The sequence below is a fragment of the Sardina pilchardus genome, chromosome 7, assembly GCF_963854185.1.
Source record: "Sardina pilchardus chromosome 7, fSarPil1.1, whole genome shotgun sequence".
Classification (NCBI taxonomy): domain Eukaryota; kingdom Metazoa; phylum Chordata; class Actinopteri; order Clupeiformes; family Clupeidae; genus Sardina; species Sardina pilchardus.
Genome location: NC_085000.1, coordinates 14785724 through 14798117, shown reverse-complemented (window position 1 = coordinate 14798117; position 12394 = coordinate 14785724). Strand labels below are relative to the sequence as shown.

The 12394-nt window shown below is 41.8% G+C and overlaps 1 protein-coding gene and 1 long non-coding RNA gene across 2 annotated transcripts; both read left to right on the top strand.

The window, feature by feature from the left end:
- Positions 1–3087: 3087 nt before the first annotated feature.
- Positions 3088–8809, top strand: LOC134086950 (uncharacterized). Its single transcript, XR_009939790.1, has 3 exons — positions 3088–3174; positions 5167–5311; positions 8484–8809. It is a non-coding gene; the product is annotated as an uncharacterized LOC134086950 (long non-coding RNA).
- A 498-nt stretch (positions 8810–9307) lies between these two features.
- Positions 9308–12182, top strand: LOC134086948 (uncharacterized). Its single transcript, XM_062540145.1, has 4 exons — positions 9308–9474; positions 9590–9733; positions 10687–10782; positions 11673–12182. Exons 1-4 carry the CDS (start codon positions 9373–9375, stop codon positions 12003–12005), a joined length of 675 nt encoding a protein of 224 aa, XP_062396129.1. The 5' UTR covers positions 9308–9372; the 3' UTR covers positions 12006–12182.
- The last annotated feature ends 212 nt before the right edge of the window (positions 12183–12394 follow it).

Genomic DNA, 12394 nt, shown 5'->3' with positions numbered 1-12394 from the left:
GCATTAATTCTAAAGCCCCATGTTAATTTCCCATAGGAAAAATCGCAAGATACCGGATCTCAAAGATGGCAGCTTTTTTGTAGGCAAACTTCAGAGGTCTATGACTGCCTGCTAGTCCAAAGTCCTTTTGGGCAAGCCCTCCACTTGGTGGCCATATTGGAATGCATTTTGAGTTCTTAGTGGGTATCTGTTTCAGCATAAATGCACGTGCGCAAAGCTTCACGACACCAACCTTGCTCCAGCGGCAAGATCACAACACATGATTGGCACAATGTATTCACATGTTGACTTTTTTACTACAGAAGGGGCGGGATATATGTAGAAAACTGCCATATTGGCGTTGCAAACTAACTCTATGCATTTCTGTGGAGAATTTTGAGGGCTATGTCTCCTCATTAAAAAAGAATCTCTGGCTATCTCTCTAGTTGCCATGTTTATTTTATATATATATATATATATATATATAGTAATGCCTGGATGCATGACTCTGTAATAGCCTGTTTGTGTTTGCAATAATGACTTGCTGCTAGTCCCTCTAACCATTTATGTTTGCAGTAATGGCCGGTTGCATGTCCCTATTTGCTACGTTACTGCTGCCTATGTAGTGGGCTAATGACTGGCTGCATGCCTCTGCTGTCAGCCACCATGGTTATGGTCGAGGTAATGACTGGCTCTGATCCTCCGTGCAAGGAACACCTTGTTCTTTGATCACTGGACAAGTGTCACTGCAGTGTAGTGAACGCTCCCCGTCGGAATCAATGGCGCAGCATTGACTTCGGCTGCAGCGGCAGGCTGTGGCACAGGCCCAAGGAGAGAGGAGGATTGGCTTATCTACCCTCAGCTCACCGATAAGCAATAACAACAAGCCGCTGCTGTGTGCACTGTGCAGTATAGGCAGCGGCAACTGGTGCTGAGCGCACTAAGACCCAAACCTGAATCTCTGAAGCCACACTGTTGCTGCAATGGGATGGAGAGGAACTGGGAGTCACATTTTACGGCTGTTAGTGCACTAGGACATGCTAGGTTTTTTAGTGCACTAGGACAGGCTGGATTTGGCCCTTTCCGAAACCAGCCCCTAAACCCTAGTCCTACACACTTCCACTTCGTTTGCGCGTTCACGCGAGGGTCCGCCACATTAAGTATCATCCGAAACGAATTTTGAGTCGAGTATTGTGCCTAGGGAGAGGGGCTACCACGCCTCCAGGAGCAAGTCAGCATGGATGCTGTCTTGAAACGCAGGTGCAACCGTTTTCAAGTGTCCGTGCAGCTCACGTATCTCCCTGCCAGTTGTTTTTTGGTCCGTATGACGGCATTTACAGATAAAAGCGTGATTTAAGCTACATTGTAACAACTCATGTTTAGTTTGATACTCAGTAAAATGTTGCAAGATTGTACAGAAGTAGGCTGTAATATTTAAACACATGTGCAGGTCGCATTTACAGCACTTTTATAATTTGATGTTAAATAAAGCATAAAATGCAACTCCTCACTCATAGTAATGAAAGGAGAGAAGAGGGATGTATATCCTAATACACAGGGGTGTCCAGAACATCTTAATTGGCGATTTAATATATATTGCCTTCATAATTTCTATGAAAACGAAAATGACGTCAACTTCCTTCTCCCTTCAAGCGCATCCGAAATGTAGCGCTGTTTTAACCCCCTAACCCTTCAAATGCGAGTGTTCTCCGCACCCACGAGTGGACTTGAAAAGGAAGTTCACTCGCTAACCGAGTCGAAGTGAGTAGGGATCCGTTTCGGAAAGGGCCTATGTTAGTACACATCTCCATGGATGGGTTTGTGCACAGGACAGGCTTGGGTGTGTAAGTGCTCTACGACAGGCTGGGTTAGTGCACAAGGACAGGCTGGGATTTTTAGTGCACAAGGATGGGCTGGGTATGTTAGTGCACTAGGACATGCTGGGTTTGTTAGTACACATGCATGGATGGGTTAGTGCACAAGGATAGGCTGGGATTTTTAGTGCACAAGGATGGGCTGGGTATGTTAGTGCACTAGGACATGCTGGGTTTGTTAGTACACATGCATGGATGGGTTAGTGCACAAGGATAGGCTGGATGGGTAAATACAAGTAAAAGCAGAGCCTTTGATTGGTAGAGATGGCCGTTGCCATGGAAATGTTTATGCCACTTTTCCAGCGCCTGTCGTCTCGTTACTCGCGGGGAATCAAGATGGATACCAGGGCTGTCAGGACCGATGTGTGGCTGTCTGATAGAACACAGTTTTCTCATGTCGAAAGTTGAATTTATTCAATAAAAATTGTAGGAAGTTAATCATCATCTGATCTCAGATTAAAATGGAACTATGTTAAACTATTGTTACGTTGCAAATGTTCGAAATGTGTGTATGTGTGAAAAGGCTCATGGGATAGTTCTTTCACTTGTTATTTAGAATGTTTACACAGTCTTGTGCCTTTATCTTTTTTCATTTTCTGGTAGTTTTTTGCTCAAAATGATATGTTGCATGAGTCACACGGTCGCTGGTTAGCCTAAGGTATGGTGTAAAACTCTTTATATACAGATTTTTCCAAACGTCAATTGGAGAAATAAATGGGAAACTTACTTCCAGAAACTAAGCTCTCTCGGAGGAGGGACGGGACTGCTGAGCTCTATAGTTGAAGCTCAAGGAAGTTGTCAAACGTGTGCCTCCTGCTCCAGTTCAACCCTCTCTGGTGCTAGTACAGGCTGTTTCATCATGATCTCCTTAAAAGGACACAGCTTCCTCCCCCACTGAAGCACATGTACTATCTCAGGAGATGAGGAAGGACATAAAGTACACTCATGCACTGCTGAAACATGTGTACTACACTGTAAAAAATACAACTTGGCATTTGTTATGCAGACAAAAGATTTTCAGTACACAAAACTCAAATCCTTTGGTTGGCTTCCCAAACTTGTTATTAACATTAATCTCAACCATTCCAGTGAGTTAACATTGTAAAGTGGAATAGGTCAGTTGACAATACTCAAATTGTCAAGTATCTGGGCCAGACAGGGGCCAGAGCGAGATTCTTGAAGTTCACGCATGCGCATTTGTACTACCTACGGGGATTCCCACTGGAGTTAGGAAGGAGTAAGGAATTTCCACTGGAGGAAGGATTGGAAGCGGCGCGAGTCTCCGACAACCACGCTCTGAAACTACCACGTTTTGGAAAAGGTAAGCCGACTAAGCTCATATATTTCTGTCCATTCGGACCATACAATCTATTACTCTAACATAGGAATGAGATGACAGGTTACCGTACGTTTTTGAAACAACCACGCAAATATGTTATCGTCTGAAACATAGAAAAAACAACGTGTCGTTGGTCAAACTGAATGATAGCCAAATCATAGCCGAAAATGAACGTTCTCTTCATCCTCTAACACAGAATGGTGTACACAGCATTACATGCTGCATAACATGAATCTTTACTAGCTCTAAATTAGCCTACGTTTCATTCGATTCACTGGTCAATATTTAGACGTTTAGCCTATAGCGTAGCCAGCACCCTATCAAAAGCTGGTTAAGCTAACGTTAACGTTATAACATTAGCAGCTAGCTACATCATGAAGCCCCACTGACGTTTTTCCACGATTTTACAATTTGCATTAAGTTCGAAGATGTCACGTGAAAGTATTTGCTGCTTATATGTGTGCTGCACAACTGTAGCTAAGTCTGGGATAAAATCAGTGATAATATATTTATCTCTACGAACAATTTGTGCACCAGTGTATGTGACTTGCCTTGTGAATATGGAGTACTAGCTTGCTAGCTAGCTAGCTATAAACGCACGTGGTTCCGCGGCCATGCACCTTTTGCAGATAACGTTAAGTATTTATCAGAGCAGTTAAATATATATCAGAGTTAACGCCACAGCAAAACAGCCTAGGCAAGAAGACTAATCGAATCAATGGGTTGCAAATGGGACGTATAGCACAGCTAGGAGATTATAGTGAGGAGATAACGTTTTCACCAAGTAGCCGCGTCATTACAAACTGCAATGACAAATGAAGTGACCAAATCACTTTGCAATATTTTAGCCAAGAAATACTTATGGGTGTTAATATACAGTAATGTTAACATGTATTTAAACCCAATTGCCAAAATTGCTCTAGTTCAAGGTATTTCATTCATAGTGTTGCACGCGATACCCTGAAATTAAAAATGTTACGATGCTTAATTTTATTAGTATCGATACTTTTAATAATGTCCGTGTTCTTCTGAAGTAACATGCGTGTGCACAGGCACGCCTTCCCCTACAGCCGTGTAGGCTCTGCTCCCCTAGCTTGCGCGTCTTTTCTCCTCTCCTCACACACACGTTATTAGCTGTCATGCCATAACCAGCAATACATGGCTGTCAGCAAGCTTACTGTTGGGTTTAATGTCAGCAATAGGCTACGCAACCTTGGCTAACTTGTACATCTGGAGAGAGCTTGCTAACTAAAATCATAGTGCTCACTAAAATCATAAAGGAACATTGCAAGACACTCATCTCTTATATGATCCCAGAAAGCTTTTCTTAGACATGTTAGTTTTTTGAACATGTATGTTATCTAATGACACAGAAAGCATAACGAATTGCATCCACATATCCTTGTCATGCACTATATCCCACTTTTTTTCAGTCGCATAAAACCGTGAGACTGACGGCTACGGATTTCTTAAAGCGACAGGCACTCAATTACACACACCACCAATGTGCACTCAATTAGACCCACACACCACATTAAAGATATGACTAACTGTAATAGCTAAATCAGTACAGAAATGACTAAACATTTGTAGCTATTAGTAATTATGCAGATTGTAAAATACTAAACAGTATTAACAAAATATATACACTTAGCCTATATATGAATTCCAAAATATATGATATAGAAACATTATGACTATCATTTTCTGTGTGTGTGGAGGGTCAAGCAGAATATTGAATGGCCACTGGTGTGAATGATCACACAATATGAAATATAAGGCTACTGATGATTAAACACAAAATCAACTAAAATTGTAAAAAAGCATCGAAAAAGTATCAATCACAATTCTTGACTTCGTATCGTTATCGAAACAATAATTTTGGTATCATGACAACACTATTTCATTGTATGTAATGCATTTTTTTAAAGATGATAATCTCATTTGTCATTCTCTTTTGTTTCCTCCCCTCAGATACAACCTGCAATGCAATGCAAGAAATGTAACTTTTCCCACTCGAATGTGAGGACCCTCATTAATCACTACCGGCTCGTACATGCTCAAGGAAGAACTTGGCCCTGCCCCTATTCTGATTGTGTCTGCACCTTTAGGACATCAGGTACCTTGAAATGTCATGTAGCACGCTACCATGCAAAAAAGACACTTAGTGGAATCAAATCAACATTCAAATGTGACTGTTGCTCATTTGAAAGTGTTTGTAGCGCATGTGAATACTTTGCACACCTTAGAGGGCACTTGAGGAGTGGCAAAGGAATTACATGCCCATTTGTGGGCTGTGATTATCAAATCAAGAATGTTGCTACCTTCAACATTCATAAGTGTCGATATCACAGAGTTTACACAGACAAAGACATAAAATCTGTAAATACATCGGGAAGTGCTGATGCTGAGGTTGACTATCATGATGATAGTTTTGATGATGGGGACGAAGGACCCTCTACTCGTGCTATAGATTCAGAGGCAGACGACTCATTAATTGAAAGTTTTGATACTGATGCACTGGAACACAAGCTGGCGTCCTTGTGTTTGTCCATGCAAACCATTCTTCATGTTACAAAGAATGCCACTCAAAAAGTAGTTCAAGAGCTTAATGATGTTGAGAAACTGGCAAATGAACTTGCTGTTAAGAAAATAACAGATGTTTTCAGGAAGCATGGCATAGATAAAGATTCAGCAATCCTTCAGGAAGTCACTGGGGCCCTGTTAGAATGTAATCCTATCATTCAAACCACTTCAGAACGGGGTAGTTTATCCACTCAGTACAGGCGCGACTTGTATTTCAGAGAACATTTCTCAATTTTGAAGCCAATTGAATACCTTTTTGAGAGAACTCGTAACAACTCTTTCATTTATGTATCTATTCATGACACCCTTAACAGCCTGTTGTCTAATGCAGACATTTTAGACAAAATGGTTTTTGATCACAGCTCGGCTAATGGACAGTTCAAATCTTTCCAAGATGGCCATTATTACAAAACCAATGCACTTTTGAGTGAGGATGGTCCTAACATTTCTGTGGGGTTGTATATTGATGAATTTGAGGTGTGCAATCCTCTCGGTACATCTAAGAAGGAGCATAAAATTGTGGCTGTGTACTGGTCTTTGCTTAATCTGCCTCCAAAGTACCGCTCTAATTTGACTTCTATTCAGCTGGCTACACTTGGGAACAGTAACGATGTCCAGACCTTTGGTTATGAGAAATTTCTGAGCCCTTTAACACGAGACATACAACTTTTGGAGCAAACAGGGGTGTTTGTCGCTGGTCTTAATCGGTACTTGAAAGGAACTGTCTTTTGTGTCTGTGCAGACAACCTTGGGGCAAACAGTTTGGCAGGATTTGTGGAATGTTTTAGTGCCACCAACTACTGCAGATTTTGTTTAACTGCCAAGAATGATATTAGGCACACAAAGGTCAGGGATTTCAAATTGAGAACCATTGAGGAACACGACTCTCATGTGGAGACATTGCATAGTAGTGGCAGCGCACATGTCTTTGGGGTGAAAAGGGAATGTGCATTGAGTAAGGCTTTGTCCTACTTTCACCCCATTACAGGGTTTCCTCCTGATGTGCTCCATGACCTGTTTGAGGGCATTGTGCCAGTGGAATTAGCAGTGTGTTTGCAAGATTTGATAGCCAAAGGTTTCTTCACACACAAGGACCTAAATAGGTATATCAAGACCTTCGCATACCAAGACCCTGACAAAGTCAATAAGCCAAAGACAATTGCCAAGTCGTGTTTCAGAAAGGGTACTGTTGGAGGGAATGCACACGAAAATTGGACTCTACTTCGTCTGCTTCCCCTCATAATTGGTCACCGCATTCCAGAAAATGAACCTTCTTGGGAGATCCTAATGGATCTGAAGGTCATTGCGGAGTTGGCTGTTTGTACATCATTTTCAGAGGAAACACTGGGTTACATGGCTAGTTTGATAAATGACCATCGCAATTTGGTCATTGAAACCTTTCCAGATTTGTCCTTACGCCCTAAGCATCACTTTGTGGATCATTATCCTCATTTGATTCGTTGTTTCGGCCCACTGGTGTCATTGTGGACCATGCGTTTTGAAGCAAAGCATAGCTACTTCAAAAAAGTTGTGCATGACACTAGAAACTTCAAGAATATCCTTCTGACACTTGGAACGAAACACCAAGAAATGCTGGCATACTACTCAGATCGTGGTGACCTTTTCAGTCAGGCAATTTACGTAGAGAAGGCTGAACCTTTTTCAACCTGTGACTTGGAGGCACCTCTTAGGTCAGCCGTTGAAAACAAATTTCCAAACACAAACTCTGTCTCAGTCTCTAGTGATGTGTGTGTGGATGGGATCAGTTACAGGTCAGGTTTGATCCTTTCAGCGGGATATTTGAGTGGCTTGCCTGAATTTTATAAGATTCTGAAATGTGTTGTGATTCAGAAAGCTGTGTCATTTCTTTGTAAGAAAGTCACATCGTGGTACACCAAGCATTTGAGGTCTTACATTATTGAGGAAAGCCGATATGGGGAGATGTGTGTCATTGACCCTGACATGCTGAATGACTTCCATCCATTGGTGGCATATACAGTTGGAGGTTGTGTTGTTGTCACTCCAAAGGCTTTTTTATTGCATTAATGGTAAGTGAAAAACATTGCAATGTATGTTTTAAGTGTTCTAAATAGTTTTTATTCTGTACATGATTTGCCTCCACCCATAGCACATATGGTAGACTTGGGATTACATACATATCACAGTACATTCCTCCCTTTTTTGCATATATTGTATTATATGTATGCTATATTGACAAAAGTAGTAAAAGGTTTAGGAGGGTGTTAATGGGAATTTTTCACCATTCTTTCAGAAACACATTTGTACTGGCTCTCAGGCTCCATTCTAATTTATCCCAAAGGTGTTCTATTGGGTTGCGATCAGGACTCTGTGCAGGCCAGTCAAGTTCATCCACACCAAACTCTGTCATCCATGTCTTTATGGACCTTACTTTGTGCACTGGTGCACATTCATGTTGGAACAGGAAGGAGCCATCCCCAAATTCCATGCTCCCAACTTTGTGGCAACAGTTTGGAGATGCCCCCTCCCTATCCCAACATGACTGCACAAAGCAAGGTCCATGAAGACATAGATTAGAGTTTGGTGTGGATGAAATTGACTGGCCTGCAGAGTCCTGATCGCAACCCAATAGAACACCTTTGGGATGAATTAGAGCAGAAATGTGTGCCCACTTATGTGAGATACTGTAACTAATCCTTAAATTGTTGTGCATTTTATCTCCTCAGAATGCTGTTGCGGGTGTGCATATCCTCAGACAACATTCGGCGGGTCAACCTTCCTTGTCTGCCAGAATCTGTGGATCAACTGAAGGATATTCTCAGAGAGATGCTTGGACTGACAGAACAATTTTCTTTGCAATTTGAAGATCCAGAGTTTGGCAATGCTCTTTGTAATTTACACAGCATAGATGAGTTGCCTGCAGACAAAGCAATCCTAAAAGTTGTGTGGGACAACACAGCCTCTGATGATACTCAGACACCTGCATCAGATCTGTCCGATACAAATTCGGTGTCATCACTTGACACAGCAAGCACATCTAGTCATGAGAATTTAAGTTCTCCAAACTTTTACAAAAGACTCAAAACAGCCAAAGACTTGCCATTACCAGGATCAATTGAAATTCCCAAATTCCCCCTTGATGTTGAACTTCGTCTCAAAAAAGGCAACGAGATATACAGGCAGACCAAAACTCCCATTGTCCCCCCAAGAGAAATGAAATCTGCCATTTGTACTGCGTTAGTTGAATCAATATTTGAATCTGGTTGCTACCCAGAAAAGCAAGATATGAAGTTTTATGCTGCAGCACTAGTAGAAAAGCACCCATGTCTCACAGAAGATGGTCCTGGGAGCGGGTATGATGGATGGCTTGTAAGCCTTTGGTTTAAAGTTGGGAACTATCGGAGTAAGTTGCGTAAAGCAGGACATGCAGAAGTGAGCGTGAACAAAAGACAACAAGAAGAAGGGTTTCGCCTCAAGAAAGCAAGAAGAGCAGAGACAAACTTTTTACCAACCCATCCCGAAGGCCAATCTGATGAGACCCTTGAGGACTTAAGACTGCAAATAATTAAAGAAACCGAAAAGAAGAAGTTTGATAGCACCTTTGTTAAAGAAACAATGGCTCTAACCTTTTCCCTCCGACGTCAAGAGGTGGTTGACATCCAGCCTCTGGTTACCGTATTGAGAGACAGATGGCCTGCTCTGTTCTTCAAAGATGAGGTCAGAATCTATTTACTATGTCTTTCCATCTATTTGGTTGTTTAACTTCAACTGTTAATCTGTCTTTGAAACTTTTGTCCATTAACTTAAACATTCTGTCCCATTGTTTTAACAGATTTGCCGGGAATTCTACCGGATTACCAACATAGACCTCATGGTAACATTCCAGTCATCGCTTGAAAAATTTACTCCAGCACTACTGAAGTATTACCGGAAGAAGAAGGAGCTGACTGCACTGCTTGCTCCTCTAGACGACCAGGTAATTTGTGTACATACACTGCATCCGTTTTTTTAAAATAGTATTACTCTACATGACCGCAATAGATTTTTTAAAATACAGAAATCTTGGCCTGTCTTCTCAAGTCTAGAGTCAACACAGACATCCACTAGACTAGAGCATTTCAGGGCATGGATTCATATGACTGCACCAGGATTATTCCGCAGCTATTCAGTTTTTGTTGATTGTGTATAAATCTATTTTACAATTGACATCCAGGGGAAAAATACACTATATTGCCAAAAGTATTGTGTCACTTGACTCACATATGAATTTAAGTAACATTCCATTCTTAATCCATAAGGTTTAATATGGTGTTGGTCCTCCCTTTGCAGCTATAACAGCTTCAACTCTTCTGGGAAGGCTTTCCACAAGGTTTAGGAGTGTGTTTATGGGATTTTTTGACCATTTTTCCAGCAGATTATTGTTGACACACTGATGTTGGACGACGAGACTGGCTCTCAGTCACCGCTCTAATTCATCAGGTGTTCTATTGGGTTGAGGTCAGGACTCCGTGCAGGCCAGTCAAGTTCATCCACACCAAACTCTGTAATCCATGTCTTTATGGACCTTGCATGTTTCCAAAGTTCAGAGCATGGAATTGTTCAAAATCTCTTGGTAAATGCTGAAGAATTCAGAGTTCCATTCACTGGAACTAAGGGGCACGCCCAGTTCAGGGATGGCCCCTTCCTGTTCCAACATGACTGTGCACCAGTGCACAAAGCAAGATCCATAAAGACATGGATGACAGTTTGGTGTGGAAGAACTTGACTGGCCGGCACAGAGTCCTCCTGACCTCAACCCAATAGAACACCTTTGGGATGAATTAGAGCGGAGACTGAGAGCCAGTCTCCTTGTCCAACATCAGTGTGTGACCTCACAAATGCGCTTTTGAAAGAATGCCATTACATTTTGTTTTTTATCACAATACTCAGGTGTCAGACATTGTGGACCTTCGGAAAAGAGTTGCCTTGGAAGGACTACCTCTCGTCCTAAAAGAGGAGTCTGGATGCCTTTTTCGGAAATGTTTGGTAAGTGCTATTGTTCTTTCTCTGTTTTCCTCCCAGGCTTCCCTTCTATCCTCCTCTACAAAACCCTCATGCGGCACAAAAGGTTAAAAAGTCCAGGCTGCCATTGTGAGGTTCAAAAAACAGCAATAGTAGTAAAATAGTAGTGCATAATTTGTCTGCCTGATAGATGAACTAGTCATGGTTTGTTTTGTGAAAAGCACCTGGGTAAGAGCCACGTCTGTAAAACCACTCAGAGACTACACGGCCTGTGAGCCATTAAGGGCACTTTTTTGGATATGTGGCGCCCTAACCACGTAAAAACACAGTGCACTGTATAAACATGTTATCATTTGGAGCACGTATTGTTCTAACTGTAAAAAATGGCATATTGCGTGATATTTCCATAACCACAAGATAAACTTCACGGTGACAGCAAAAAGTTGTTAATAGATATTCAACAAGATGTCTAAAATAACACCTGTTTCATTTGTACTGGCCAGGAGGGACGAACGAAACAACACGCATGTTCGACTTCTGCTTAAATAACTCATGAACGGTTTTGTTCAGAGCTGAAAAAGCAACTGTGTTTGACAGAGAACAGATGTAGGTTGCTAGTGACAAAATATTAGCTTTCAGTAGGTTGCTAGTGACAAAATATTAGCTTTCAGTGTATTATGATGTTTTTGTAAATGACATTTCATTCAAAAGTCCCGGTTCTCCTCCTATGTAATAGACGTGCAGGGTGAGAGTCCTATCAACATTAACTACGGAGGACTTCTGGAAAGGTCAATTGCACACTTGTCAGTGGCTGTGTCCATGCCATCGAGGAGGGCAGGGTATGTTTCAATGCATCATGGATAGTGCTTGACTGACCCTAGATTTTTCTTCTTTCTTTCTGCTTGGATTCTCAGGATACTGATGCAGAAGACGACATCTACACACGAGATGTGAAGATTGGCATCCTCACAGTGCTGGAGGATGATGTTGCTGCCAAGAAGTCGCTTCCTACGGTAATAAACATTGCAATCGTTCTGGAAGAGACTGTGGTCCTAGAGGACATTCAAGACTTGCCATCCGCCGTTGCGTACCTGTTTGGGCTCATGTACGCCACAAATATGGAATACCCAAAGGACCTTTGCTACACGTTCGAGGTGATCCAGAGGGTATTTCTGGAACTTGATGCCCAGACCTGCTCATCCAGAACGCTTTCTCTTCGGCGTAAGTTGTACGAACTGTTAAGATAGGCGTGTGTGTGTGTGTGGACGGACGGACCTTCAGAGAATGTGAAACCTTGTGAATCCCAAGACACTGAAAGCACTTAAACACACAAATATTCTTTTATTTGTTTTTCTATGTTTGTTATTTGATAACTGCTCTGCTGAAATATGAATATAAAAAGTTTGGGCTCAAACTAAGTGCAGGCCGTTGAACTGTTCTGGTGAAGACATTGTTTTAGCCTACCACCTACTTTCTCTGTAAGTACCATGTTTTTGGAGGTGGCTCCATTTTGTTTTCCTGATTGTGACCCCAAGACTCTGAGACAATCTATGTGGTTTTGAGTGAAGCGCTTTAGTTATTTGCCAGTATGTCTCTCTGTATTATGTCTTTCTCCATAATGGCTACACACTGACAC